Source organism: Mesoplodon bidens, assembly GCF_964165515.1.
Source record: "Mesoplodon bidens genome assembly, chromosome: 7".
NCBI classification, from domain to species: Eukaryota; Metazoa; Chordata; class Mammalia; order Artiodactyla; family Ziphiidae; genus Mesoplodon; species Mesoplodon bidens.
In genome coordinates this window covers 78754048-78769399 of record NC_138164.1, presented here as the reverse complement: position 1 = coordinate 78769399, position 15352 = coordinate 78754048, and the positions used below count along the sequence as shown (strand labels likewise).

The 15352-nt window shown below is 36.9% G+C and overlaps 1 protein-coding gene across 3 annotated transcripts in view; it reads right to left on the bottom strand.

Moving 5' to 3' along the window:
* Positions 1-703: 703 nt before the first annotated feature.
* LOC308620957 (ester hydrolase C11orf54 homolog) overlaps positions 704-15352 on the bottom strand; it is a 27795-nt gene continuing 13146 nt past the window's right edge. For all 3 annotated transcript variants that reach the window (XM_081240884.1, XM_081240886.1, XM_081240885.1), the window contains exons 3-9: positions 13590-13688; positions 9272-9345; positions 8987-9088; positions 7717-7893; positions 6133-6282; positions 3047-3163; positions 704-2131 (exon numbers count right to left, since the gene is read on the bottom strand). In XM_081240884.1, coding sequence (XP_081097010.1) covers positions 1958-2131; positions 3047-3163; positions 6133-6282; positions 7717-7893; positions 8987-9088; positions 9272-9345; positions 13590-13688 — 893 coding nt within the window. In that variant the 3' untranslated portion in view covers positions 704-1957. The remainder of the gene's footprint in view (positions 2132-3046; positions 3164-6132; positions 6283-7716; positions 7894-8986; positions 9089-9271; positions 9346-13589; positions 13689-15352) is intronic.

Here is a 15352-nt window from a genome sequence, read left to right as displayed (position 1 = left end):
AGAGTCTGAGTCCACCTTTGATGTTTGACTGCTGACAGCTGTTAAGCCTTACCCCACTCCTTCCTCCCCTTCTGCCCCACGTTTGTGCAATAAAGCCTGGCTGCTTCTTGCTTTGCCACCTGTGGGAAATTCAAACTGCATGTAGAACCATCACCCTGGCCCTACCCCCTAACCACCATAAAACCCCCAAGCCAGTCTCCTCTCTGTGTTCTCTCAGGCCATTTTTGGACTTGCTTGGGAGCTGCCCTGCTTTCCCCAGAAAGCCTCATTATGGGAATAATAAAGTCTTTCATACACCCTTGGTATGTGTGTGATTTCATCAGTCTCAACATCTGAGCTGAATTTTGGGTGGGGAGTCCACCTTTTCTCAGCGTGGATGTGCCCACAACAAAATAACATCCTCCTTCACAGTCCATCTTCTGCTTTATTTTTCTTCATAGCACTAGTACCACCTGACATAATATGTATTTGCCTTCCCCTACTATATAAATGACTGAATGATAGATCCCAGCATCTACTGAAGTATCTGTCATAATCACTCATTCAACAAATATTTGAGTGCCCACTTTGGCCAGGTTCTCTTAAAGGCGATAGTGCTATAGTGGTGATCAAAGCCCTTGCCATGGAGCTTACATTCCAGAGGGCAGGGTAGGTGTTCATTCAGTATGTATTTGTTAAATGAATGAATACTAATACTATTTTTGTCTGGAGGTAGGATATTAAAAAGAAACACAATATCATATTATGAATGTAAAATTTTTATTCATTTCTTTTGGTACAAACTAGTGTTTATTAAAAAATATTATTTAGGAATTTATACTCACAGGACATGTTATAGTTAACATCCAAAGACAAAAAATATTTCTTGACCATTTATTATATGCTTAGTACTAAAAAGCTCCTAAATCAGTGTTGGCATTACAAGATTAGAGAGTTGTTTTTGGCTTATGATTATTATAGAAAAACACTGAGGAAAATTTCAATCATTACAATTGGTAAAGTTATAATTTTACATTTCATGAAGGATAGTAGTCATATTTGGCAATAGACTCACTTATAAATTAAAGTATACTCACTTCGAGGTTGTATTTTGATGTTGTTTCTTTTCACTTCTCACAAATAACCAACAAGGCACAAACTGCTTCCAATTGACAGTCCAAACAAAGGAGGAATCATGGCTAACCATCTGGTTGCTAATATTTGTTAAAGACAAATTGCAAACTTCAGAGTATGGTTCAACATCACTAAAAGGAGTAAAGTTGCTCCCTCTGACCATCTTATTCCATGAAAAATGTGTACTTTGACTTCTAAAATGGATTTTAAAAATTCAGTAGAAAGATTTAACAACTATCAACATTTCCAGCACTGATTTTTCTAATACCCAGAAACATCCACTTAGCAGTTGTAAGACCAACTTGAAAAACTGAATATACAAATGTAAATTATTGCCATTAGCTAGTAGGAATCATCACTTGATTCTTAATCCTGTTTATATTTAATTATAAACATAAGACTGAATTTTTTTTTTTTTTTTTTGCGGTATGCGGGCCTCTCTCACTGTTGTGGCTTCTCCCGTTGCGGAGCACAGGCTCCGGACGCGCAGGCTCAGTGGCCATGGCTCACGGGCCTAGCTGCTCCGCGGCATGTGGGATCTTCCTGGACCAGGGCACGAACCCGTGTCCCCTGCATCGGCAGGCGGACTCTCAACCACTGTGCCATCAGGGAAGCCCAAGACTGATTTTTAGAATAAAAAGAATGAAGAACATCTCCATCATGGGTCTTTGTTCCCAATAATCCCTTTCAGATAGATCTGTGAAGTAATATAGAGCACAGTGTCGACATACCTTTCATTTCAAAGGCCGAAAAAAATAGGGCTTATTAAGTAGTGAGATCATTTCTATTAGGCTTTATATTAGATCAATTAATGAGTTAATCAGTCAAACGAGTATCAGTTGATTTAATCTCGCCCAAATGAATGGGTCTCTGTTGGTTGATCAATGCGATAGAGAAACTCTGCAGGTAAGAAGTATCCAAGATATTCCACTATATCTGGGGTGGTGTCATAATGGTAGTGTCCACCTTCTCCATGATGACTAAAACAGTGAGTGTGCTCCAACCGCAAATCAAACCCCTAGGACAACAGAGAAGCTATCTGTTAGTATTCCAATTATTTTGCATACAACTTGTTTAAGGGGATGGGAGACCTTTTTAATTTATGTTACAATAATTTTATTTTTTTTTGGTAGCTAACACAGTCACATGATTCAAAATTCAGAGGGTGCAAAAGCATATATTCAGTAAAATGTATCTTTCCATCTCCTGCCCTCACTTCCTTTCCTAGAAGGCAACCAAAGTAAGCAGCTTCTTCTATATCCTTCCAAAAGGATGTTTTTTAAATTTATTACTTGTATGGTAGTACTCTGCACCTACTGTGCTGTATGTTGCTCTTCTTCATTTAACAGTATAGCTTTCAGATCTTCGTATATCAGAACATAAAAGAGCTTCCTAATTCTTTTATATCTTTTATATCTATGGTATTCTACTGTATGCACATACCACGTTCCAACTGACATTAGATTATTTCCAGTTCTTCTGCTATTACAGCAATGCTGTCATGAATAACCCTTTTAACTAGTCATTTATGCACATAAGCATATATTTAATGATAAATTCCTAGATAAATCCCATGTAATCACTGGGTCAAAAGATATTGTCAGTATTTTGCTTTAAATTAGTCTATATTATTTTTCTAGGGTAGAATATTAGAATATAATGAACAGTATATAGAACAGCAAATAAGATGATAGGAGACCTGAATCCTGTCCTGATTCTATTATTTAATAATGTGACTTTGGATGTTATTTAAAATGCCTGTGCCTTCAATTCTCCAAAGGTAAAATCTGCTCTGCCTAAATCATGGGTGGTCAGATACTTGCTCCCTTACCTTTCAAGACAATTCTACAGACTACCCTAGTTCTTAAATAAGAACACAAAAAGTGCTTAATTCTAAAAGAATATTCTAAAAATCAAGCATTATTAGACTTACTGGGTCTCTGGAGACAAAAACTGGCAGACAAACCAAAGGAGCCTTCATCTCATAAAAACACAACCATTTATTCACGTCTTCATCAGAGTTCAATGGGCAGGAAGAAAATTCTGCTGGCTATAATAAAAGGACATTAAACAAGTAAACATCGAATATTATTGAGCTAAAAATTTATATATAATTTCATTGTTAAAATCTTTAAGCCTTCTTATACATTCTATTGCTATTTTTGGCACCAAGAGAAGTTATATACCCTAGTTTTCAAAAGGACCACCAATCAATGGGTACACACTAAAAGATATGAATAAATAAATAAAGGAGTCTCTCAGTTTTCCTATGAGTATATCCTCATCCCAGTCTTAAATGTCATTATTGATACTGGTAAATGAAAAAAAAGGAAGGCATTGAAAGTGGGGTAGAAGCATCAAACAGAATAAAATACTTAGGAATAAACTTAAGGAGGCAAAAGACTTGTACACTGAAAAGTACAAAGCATTGCTGAAATGAATTTTAAAAGACTCCAGTAAGTGGAAAGACATCTTGTGTTCATGGATTGGACAACTTAATATTGTTAACATGTCAATACTATCAAAAGCAATCTAAAGATTCACTGCATTCCCTGTCAAAATCCCAATGACGTTTTTGCAGAAATAGAAAAATCCACCCTAAAATTCATATGGAATCTCAAGGGACCCCAAACAGCCAAAACAATCTTGAAAAAGAAGAAGAAAGTTGGAGGTCTCACACTTATTGATATCAGGCTTGCTACAAAGCTATAGTAATCGAAATAGTGTGATACTAGCATAACGACAGGCATACAGATCAATGGAATAGAATAGAGATCCCAGAAGTAAACCCTTGCATATATGGTCAAATGGTTTCTGACAAGGATGCCATGACCATTCAATGGAGAAAGGGCTGTCTTTTTAACAAATAGTGCTGGGAAAACTGGATATCCACATGTAAAAAAATAAAGTTAGACCCTTAGTTTATATCATATACAAAAATTAACTAAAAATGGATCAGACACCTAAGTATAAGAGCTAAAACTGCAAAGACTCTTAGAAGAAAACATAGGAGGGAAGTTTCATGACATTGGATTTGAATTTATGGATATGACATCAAAAGTACAGGTAATAAAAGGAAAAATAAACAGGTGGGACTACATCAAACTAAAAAGCTTCTGCATAGCAAAGGAAACAGTCAACAAAATGAAAAAGGCAGCCTATGGAATGAGAGAAAATATTTGCAAACTATATATCTGATAAGGGGTTAATATCCAAAATATATAAGGAATTCAATAGCAAAAAAAACAAAAGCCCAATTAAAAAATGATCAAAGGACTGAATTAGACATTTTTCCAAAGAAGACATACAAATGGCCAACAGGTATATGAAAAAGTACTCAACATCACTATTCATCAGGTAAATGAAAATCGAAGCCATGAGATATCACTCACTCTAGTGCAGATGGCTGTTCGCAGAAAGACAAGAGATGAAAAGTGTTGGTGAGGATGTGGAGAAAAGAGAACGCTTGTACACCGCTAGTGGGAATGTAAACCGGCAAGACCATTACGGAGGTTCCTCAAAAAATTAAAAATAAAACCACCATATGATCCAGCAATTCTACTGCTGGGTATATATCCAAAGGAAATGAAATCACTACGTTGAAGAGATATCTGCACTCCTATGTTCACTGTGGTATTATTCACATTAGCCAAGATTGGGAAACAACCTAAGTGTCCATCAACAGATGAATGGATAAAGAAATTGTTATCTGTATCTTTTTAGTTGTGATATATTAGTCAGGCTTAGAAAAAGGAGGAAATCCTGCCATTTGTAACAATATAGATGAACTTGGAGGACATTATACAACACTAAGTGAAATAAGCCAGTCACAGTCAAATATTGCATGATATCACTTATATGTGGAATCTAAAGAAGTCCAATTTAGAGAAACAGTATAATGGTGGTTGCCAGAGGATGAGGGGGTGGGGGAAATGCGGAAATGTAGATCAAAGGGTACAAACTTCCAGTTATAAGGTGAATAAGTTCTAGAGAGCTAATGCACATCATGGTAACTATAGTTAATAATAAAGTATTGTTTACTTGAATTTTAAGAAATCCTATAATCCTTTGGTATTTACAAATAGATCTATAATTTTGTCGTAAATTGGAAAAGTAAGTAGTTTCACAAATGTTGTGTCTTTCTATGCAGAATCAGCTGGCTTGCCATTTAAAATTATCAGGATAAAAAACATCAAAACAATACATTTTCTACTGGCTTCATTGTTAAAACAAAAAGGACATTAAGTTATAACACTTTTACACTTCATTCATTTATTCGTTCATTCACTCACCTACCAAAAATTATTTTAAAAGTCCTAGATGACTTGGTCTGTCTTCATATAGTATTCCATCATTAATGTCTTATAAACTAATTATAGTTAGCCCATAAGACTATAATTTTCATGAGATCTTTCCCTAAAACCACAACCATCTTAATAGCAAAGTCTATATAGGGATTCTAGCAATGAAAATAATCAGTTTCTAAGGGTTATACTAACATCTATCTCAATCTTTAATACAAACAAATTGAGAAGAAAGTTCTAATATTATTAATATGAAAAAAGGACTCCAGCTGGACATTATCCTACAAGTTGCTTTACAGTATTGTTTGTCATTTAAATTTGAAAGTAATATGATCACAGTAAAAGGATTTGTTCAGGGTGTCTTTAAAAGTTAAATTCTCAGGTCTTCCTTGGTGGTCCAGTGGGTAAGACTCCGTGCTCCCAATGCAGGAGGCCCAAGTTCAATCCCTGGTCAGGGAACTAGATCCTGTATGCATGTTGCAACTAAGAGTTCGCATGCTGCAACTAAGAAATCCACTAAGAAGCCAGCATACCGCAACTAAAGATCCTACATGATGCAACGAAGATCCCGTGTGCCACAACTAAGACCCAATGCAACCAAAAATAAAAAAAAAATATTTTTAAAAAGGTTAAATTCTCAATGTATATTAAAAAAAATCCTACGATATTAAGCACGTGCACGTGCACACACACACACACACACACAGGCCCTTACCATAATATGAGTCTTCACTTTTCCCTTCTGAATCACGAAAGTACCTCCCATTCCTACAGGCTTATCTCCATAATGTTTTTCAAGAGTCTGTCTCATACAAGTCACAAAGTTAAGTTTTCCAGTTCTTCTTTTGGCTTTCACCTCAATGACCTAGAGAGGACATAAATATACATACCATTGTTCTAAGCTGCAAAATATTATGTAAATAACTACCCAAGTGAAACATTATATAATTCAGTGCCATCAAGCAAATATTCACTTGTTTGCTTCGAGCACCCAGATATGAGCAGAAGTGTCTCAATCCTCTAAGTCTTAATAATATATATAGTATTATATATATATATATATGAATTATGTATCATTTACTCAATGTCGTATTCGTGCTTTCTTGGATTGAGAGAGAGTTATAGCTAAATTTTATAAATTTATAGCCAAATTCTACACTGAACTCTAGAGATTTTTATTATATGTCAAGGTGGTAAAAGACAGAATTCTTTGGTTTAAAGGGATTAACTTCTGATAACTGGAGGGAGGAGAAATGATTATGTTTTCTCATTTCCTTTAAAAATCTGGACTTCTGTTACCTCCACTTTATTAGGTATTTTTGCTTCACTATCTCATTTCCCAAAGTGGCTAAAGTAGTTATCTCTACTAGATCTGGGAGTTCTCACAACAGCTAAGACTGAAATCATCTTAAAAAAAAAATAACAGCTTCATTGGGGATATAATTCACATACCATACAATCCACCTATTTAAAGTATACAATTCAATGGGTTTCAGTATATGTATAGAGTTGTGCGACCATCATTACAATTTTGGAACATGAAATCATCTTTTTTTTTGTACTAACAGGAAGTAAATATGAAGTGAGGCATTAATTTTCCTCACCTCTTCTATAATTTTTTGCTCCCATCATTTCTATCTCAATCAATGTCTGATCAATCAGAAATGAGTAAGTTACGTATATACTAACTATATAGGTAGACATTATCTACTTCAGCTGCATGGTTCATCTATTTGACTAACTCACTCCCCACAGGAACACCCTATTTTAGTTCCTTGGAAAAAAGGCTATTGCTTACTAAGTATTATTATTTTTTTCTTTTTTAAATTTTTGTTTGTGTGTGTCTTTGTTGCTGCGTGCGGGCTTCCTCTAGTTGAGGAGAGTGGAGGCTACTCTTCGTTGCGGTGCTAGGCCTTCTCATTGCGATCACTTCCTTGTTGCAGAGCGTGGGCTCTAGGCATGCTGGCTTTAGTAGTTGTGGCACATGGGCTTAGTTGTTCCGTGGCATGTGGAATCTTCCCAGACCAGGGCTGGAACCCATGTCCTCTGCATTGGCAGGTGGGTTCTTAACCACTGCGCCACCAGGGAAGCCCAAAGTATTCTTAACCTTAGTTTTAAATGAGACCCTCACTCTGCCTGTAGTACTTTCTGAATCTTTCATAACTGGGTTATTTAAGGAGGTTTGGGACTTAGGTAGCTTTGGATTTTCTTAAGAAAACTACAGTAGTAGCAATAAGCATTCAAATTTTTAGCTATCTGAGAACTCTTGGAGAATACTGCATTTTTAGAACAAAATCACCTTTCCAGGTTGGCCTTCACTGGCAAAAAGATTAGCCAGTAATGCAAACCCAAAATCATGATATTTCTCACTGTATTTCTCAAGTAGGCACCCTCCATCTGCAGAGTTAACATGAGCAAAGTAACTTCCATTCACAGGAGGTTTGTGTTCACTTTCTGTTTGAACAACTGGCATAAACTGAAAAGAAAAGTAAATAAGGTAATTAGTCAAGCCTAGTATCTCTATGCAAAGAGAAGATCTTGAATAATGTAACAAAATATTTTATCCTAGACTTTAAGACATTTTATTTCAAGATCTAATAATAAAGCATGAAAAATAAAATATTTAATGTTAGATTCAAAATGTTAAAGATTTATAAATATCAAAAAAACTGAAAAAAATTTTAGAAAATGTTTACAGTATTATAGTGTTTCTATAAGATTGTGACATTTGCATCAAAATTTCTCATTTTATTACTTACTTACCTACCTACTTACCTACTTACTTACTTAGTTCCCTGACCAGGGATCAAACCCGGGCCCTTGGCAGTGAAAGTGCTGTGCCGTGTCCTAACCACTGGACCGCCAGAGACGTCCCTAAAATTTCTCACTTAAATTTTAAACTTTTTCTGTCTTGAACACTAGGCAAATTATATTAATGTTTCTATAAAAGGACTTGTATGATTATTGACTAACAGTCACACCTGTAAGAGGCTGTGAGAGAATGGGCAGACTCAGCAGGTTATTCATGCTTCTCCTCGTGAGATGTGAAGAAACAGTGATGTTTTTATGTTGGAAATGTGTTAACATACATAGTGATAGATATTACCTTTTGTAAATAATAATCATACTACTGGGGTAGGTCCCTGCAATTTGGTCTGAAAGAGGGAGTTGATTAGATCATTAAATATTTCATTCATCTTCTGAGTGAAAGCTGCCCTTATACCAGCAAAGATCATAGAGAAGTTAGGAATCCTCTGACGTGTAAGGATTGAAATCTTTCACAGTCCAGAGTCCTCAGCAAATCACAGTAGGACCTTCGATGGACTCCTCGAATACTGAGTGTGTGCCATAAGAAAATCTAAATTAGAGATGAGTGCTCCATTTCAGTTGGAATAATTGGAGCATGTGCTATACTCCAAATCTGTATCAAACAGTAACAAATCTGTAGAGAGGTATGACATCAACCACTTACATTCATTCAGAAGACAGGATTTCTGATAGGGCAATAAAAGGAAAAAGGCAAACTAAGTGTCAAATCAACAAAATAAAATAATTATGTATATGCTGACCTCAGAATTGAATCCAAGAGTCTGAAATGGGCCTGCTCCTGCTCCAAGAACAAAAGCTCCAGGAAGCTGGATTTCTTTTGCGATTTTATTTAGATCATAAACCTATACAAGAGGAAAGGCATATTATTTAAATCTTACTTATATAAATTCCCAGGTTTACTTTTTATTACTACATCCATTAATATTTCCTTGTCACATTGGTCAATGGACCTTCTAATAATAAAAATAGGAATTAACCCAATTTTCATAATCTTCATGTGAATGTGAAAAGTAAAGGAAACTTACTTTTTTTTTATTTATAAGAGGCAATAAGTAAGGCACACCTCCTACTTCTGCAATTCTAGTTTTCCCACAGATACCTAAAAAAAATAAATAAAGCAAGCCATCTTAAAAATAGGCAAACATCTAAATTTAAGTATAAAATGCCAGAAGACACTAATTTATTAAGAGTATATAACTTTTCAGTTCATAGTTTTACAAATAGCAGGGGTTGGAAAATGTAAGTAGCTAGGATCCCTGTCCTATTCTAACTTCCTGTGTTTCTAATACTGTCATAACCAAGCATGACTTGATATAGTTAGTAGCATAAAGGCAATCGAAAATTGATGATACACAACATTGTAAAGCAACTATACTCCAGTAAAAATTAATAATATAAAAAAAAGAAAGTTGATGATGGGGCAAGGGCTAGAACTGGAGTCAATGTTTGGATTGGATGAGGTTTCTAGAATTAGTCTATAATGACTTATTCCTTTAAAAATCTTTCTTTTGGGGGAGGGAGGGTTTTAGCTAAAATTATATTTTAATTTAAAATATTTTGGTAAAATATTACTTCTTTTAAAAATCCATATCGAGAAGTCCTCTTGTTAGAGTTGTTTGTTCCAAGGTTGTTTATAAAAATGACAAGTAATTTTCGGTAACTTCAGATGCTAGGAACTCTCTACTTACATTTTTAATTAAACGTCACAGGTAAAGCTAGACACTGTTTGGGAAAAGGCACATTTTTTTGTTGTTGTTGTTAATGTAGAGTGGAAAATCATTACCTTTTATCTGAGAAAAAGTAGTCTTATAAATTTCATACTAACATCATTCCATAATAAATGTAGATATATTGTTCAATTCAGCTATGCAGAGGACACATGTACAGAATTCTGTGAGGTTCCATTTATAATTAGGGATTTCGGAAATGTTTTCCATGGGATCAGCAGAAATTACTCACTTATAAGACTCATAAATGATAGTAACATTAAAGTTTACAGAAGCCATTAGAAGGACTATTTTAGTAGTCCAGAGAAAAGACAAGTAATGAGCTAAAAACAGATGAGGAAATTAAGAAAAAGAACAAAGAAAGGAGAATAGGCAACTACGGTGAAGGAATGAATTGGAATTATTGACCTATAGCTAAGAAAAAGAGAAAGCTAGGTGAGATATACAGATTTTAAAGTTGTTGTATCCAAGCAGAATTAAAACCACAGGAGTAGATGGAAAAGCCATAGAGATTGGACAGAATAAGAGGATGAGGAAAGAATTCTGGAAAGATGAAAATTTAAGAGCCTGCCAGAAAGAGAAAGGAGCCAGTAAAAATGAGAAAGAAAGAACATCATGGAGGAAGGAAAGGCACCAAGGAAGAAGAGGCAAAGAACCAAGGAGAGAGGAGAACCAAGAGGAGAAATAATATCAGGCAGCAGTGGCCAACCAATATGAAATGTGTAGAGAGACTGTAAGCAGATAGGGTAGGAGTCCCTGGAGAAAGAGAACCAGGAATGGTTTTCTTGACATAAGAGAACTCATTTTGGCCTAAGCCATTTTGTGATCTAAGCCTGGCCACAATGCTTGCCCTTGAACAGGTCTCAGCAATTAATGACATTAAGGGAACAAAGGAATGCAGGAACAGAAAAAAGGCAGTGAAACAATAGTGCAGTGATAAAGCAGAGTCCTACTTCCTCCTCAAGGGATATAGATAATAATAAATCATGGAGTTCTGCAGGAACTAAGGCCCCCACCCAGGTGGAGGATGGAATGATGGATGTTGACCCTCCAGACTTCAATCAACTAAAGCTTGGACTCTGTAGACCTTTGCCCCAATTCTATGCAGAATTCTCCTCTGCTCAAGCCCCGTCATGAATATGCATGTACTCTTAGCTTAAAACTTCCCAATTTTGCTGTTGGGCGGACACTGCTTTGGGAAAGATCCCCCAGTGTTCTCCTTACTTGCTGCAAGTGACAATAAATCCTTCCTTCTCTAGTGCTTTGGTTGTGTCTATTGGCTCGACACCCACCAAGAGGTGAACCTGGTTTTCGGGTAAAACGACGAAATAATACTAGTAAACACACCAAGATCACTAGTGACAAGACCAGTTCATGTAGAAAGTACCTAAATATATTTATGAAAGATCATATATGTAACATATGCATACATATCTGGCTTTCTTAGTATGTAATTTAAAGACTCACAAATTATTGACAAGAACCTAGAAAACTCTTTTTCAAACCAACCCTTTGGGTGACAAAATTAAGATTAACTATTTTTCCTTGTACTCTTCTGTGTTTTCTGGTTTTTATTTTAATTATTTAATCAATTATTTATTTTGGGGTAAAATATATTACCCTTATAATCGGAAGAAACAGAGCTATAAAAAAGTATTATGATAGGGACTTCCCTGGCAGTCCAGTGGTTAAGACTTCGCCTTCCAATGCATGGGGTGCGGGTTCAATCCCTGGTGGGGGAGCTAAGAGCCCACATGCCTCGGGGCCAAAAAACCAAAACATAAAAAAAAAAAAAAAACGTATTATGATAAATGCTTTTAAGGTGTGAAGAGAAATTGCCATCTGGTACATAAAACTTCTAGAATTTACAGGTCTACTTAAAATCAAAGACTGTTTGAACTAGAAAGACCCAAAAAGAACATTTAACCCAAATCCCACTCCCTCCCACCCCCATTTTAATGTATCTGAAGCCCAGATACATTAATTGGCTTACCCAAGGTAGTGAAACCTTAAGTGGCAGAGAAAGAACTAGAGTCCAGGATTTCTACGTAAAACTGCTTTTTAACAAAGATGTCAACTACATAATAAAAGCGTGAGTAAGTGTGACTGTTTCTCTCCAAATTCCTCATCACAGTAGGGTATAATGAGAGAATGTTGGACTTTGGAAGCAGACAGATCTGGATTTGAATCCTGATTATGATTCACACTGAGATTACTTAGCCTCTCTTCAGCTTCAGTTTTCTCATCTATAAACTGGGGCTAGTACTTACCTTGCAGTGTTATTATAAAAATTAAGACATCAAATATAGATATCCATCATACTGTCTGACAAATTATATTTACTTAATATTGAAACTGAATGGTACAGATGAACTGGTTTGCAGGGCAGAAATAGAGACACAGATGTAGAGCACAAACGTATGGACACCAAGGAGGGGAAAGTGGCGGGGGGGGGGTGCGGGGGGGGGTGCGGTGGTGGTGGTGGTGTGATGAATTGGGAGTTTGGGATTGACATATATACACTAATATGTATAAAATGGATAACTAATAAGAACCTGCTGTATAAAAAAATAAATAAAATTAAAAAAAAAAAAGAAACCGAGCAGGACCCTGTGGGGCTCCTGGGAACAAAAGTCTTTTCGTGTCCCCTGTTTTTTGTTGGTAGGAAATAGGGTTCATTCAGCTTCTGTGACCTTCCCTGAGTTCCAAAGGGCAGGTTCAAACAGTTGCTAATCAGGGAAGGGAGGGGGATGAAGAGACAAGGGAGGAGCAGTCAAGAAACAATAGTGTAGCCTTGGGGCAGGGTCCTGGTTCCTCCTCACCGGATATACATAATTATATCTTTGAGCTCTTCTGCAGAACTAAAACCCCCACCACATGGAAGATGTTAACTACTTGATGAAATATTCTTCATTCCAGAGAGAAGGTTACAGCTCAATAACCTAGAGAACCATAGATTACGGGACCACCTGAGATGATCCTTAGACTGAAGGAATGCAGGCCTTGCAAGCACTCTGATCCTTTTGAGAAGCCCCTCCCTTTGACTGTAAGACTCCCCCCCCCCACTGAGTTTGGGACAGTTTTGAGGGCATTAGGCCTCTGTGGCCCCCTTTGCCTGGCAAAGCAATAAAAGTATTTTTTTCTACTTCACCCAAAACTCTCGTCTCTGAGATTCAATTCGGCAGTGCTGCACAGAGGCTTTCAGCATCAATATTCATTTCCCTTCTCACTTTAAACACTGGCTGGATAATCACTTGACAAATTTGTTGAAGGGATATTAGTATTTAAAGATGATTCAAATAAATACAAGGCTTTTGAGATCCCTTCTGGTCTTGAATGAATGAATGAATAATAAATAAATAAATAAATAAATAAAAATTACAGTAAGTTTCCATAACAGTCACTTGAATGATTAAAAACAAAACTCTCCTGTGATATTCAGGATTCTAGCCTATTGAATATCTATTATATAACCTATGAAAGTTACAAAAGTACATAAAACACCATATTTTTCTACAAGGGTATAAAATGAAATTTGACCAATATTAGAAAACACAGAAATTAAACACAATTTAATCTAAAAGTTGGGGCAATATCCTTTGGAGATATTGCTTACCTTTTACGGGAAAGGTAAATGGCTCCTTGGTCAAATTAGGGCAATCAACTACAGAGACCTGGACATCAGCAAAGTTATCCGCTAGCCCCTTCTGCAGAACTAATAAAGACAAGGAAAAGGGTTAAACATTAGGTAGAAATTTGCCATCACATATCAAGTCTTCCCTCAACTGTTTTTTTGTGTCATACTTCCAAACTAAACTTGTGTAAGTTACTATTTTTTTAATTTTAATTTTTTAGATGCGCTACATGGCATGTGGAATCTTAGTTCCCTGACCAGGGATGGAACCCACACCCCCTGCAGTGGAAGCATGGAGTCTTAACTGCTGGACCGCCAGGGAAGTCCCTAAACTTGTGTAACTTTAAAGGAGGGGGATAAGGGACTTCCTTGGTGGTCCAGCAGTTAAGACTCAGCACTTCCACTGCAGGGGGTGCTCCCCACATGCTGTGCAGCGCAGCCAAACAAACAAACAAACAAAAGGAGGGGGAAATGGTCTTATTAATGACTACAATCAGAAACTGAACACATAATTAATCACAAGATACATATATTAAGGTACATAAATACTTCCATAAATAACACTGTAAACTGTAGCGATTAGAAACCACTGAAGATAAACACTGCGCTCAGGTGAGGACTACGTTTCTTTTAGGGAGAGGATTCCAAGTATTGAAATGTAAATATTTAAACTGCTAGAAAGTAAGCAATTACATGCAACACCTTCATTAATGCTTACAGAAAAAATGTTGAGCAAAAGAAGTAAGACATGAAAGTATGTGTTATACGACTCATATGTATTTCAAAGACAGGCAGCGGGCTTCCCTGGTGGCGCAGTGGTTGAGAGTCCGCCTGTCGATTCAGGGGACGCGGGTTTGTGCCCCGGTCCGGGAGGATCCCACATGCCGCAGAGTGGCTGGGCCCGTGAGTCATGGCCGCTGGGCCTGCACATCTGGAGCCTGTGCTCCGCAACGGGAGAGGCCGTGACAGTGAGAGGCCCGTGTACCACCAAAAAAAGAACAAAAAAACCCCACAAAGACAGGCAGCTAATCTACGGTTCTAACAGGTCAGAACAGTGGTCACCTCTTGGGGTAGGGATATTGACTGAGAAAGTGCAAGGAGTCTTCTGGGATGCTGGAAATATTTAATATCTTAATCTGGGTGTGTTATGGGTGTAAACGTTAAAATTCATCAAGCTATACACTTGATCAGTGTATTTGGGCCTCCCTGGTGGCACAGTGGTTAAGAATCCACCTGCCAAATGCAGGGGACATGGGTTCGAGCTCTAGTCTGGGAAGATCCCACATGTCTCAGAGCAACTGAGCCCATGTGCCACAACTACTGAAGCCTGCATGCCTCAAGCCCATGCTCCGCAACAAGAGAAGCCACAGCAATGAGAAGCCCGAACACTGCAATGAAGAGTAGCTCCCACTCGCCTCAACTAGAGAAAGCCCTCATGCAGCAATGAAGATCCAGTGCAGTCAAAAAAATTTTTAAAAGTAAATAAATAAATTTTAAAAAGATTAGTGTACTTTAGATATGTCATAACTCAATCAAAAAGGTAAAAAAGCAAACTTGTCTCAAAGTTACAAATCTAGGAGCAATGTACATTTAAGGATAAAAAGTTCTTATACAAAACTTCTCTAAGGGGACTTTCCTGGGCTGTCCAGTGGTTAGGACTCTGCACTCCCACTGCGGGGGGCACAGGTTCAATCCCTGTTCAGGGAACTAAGATCCCACGTGCCACTCAGTGCAGCCAAAAAAAA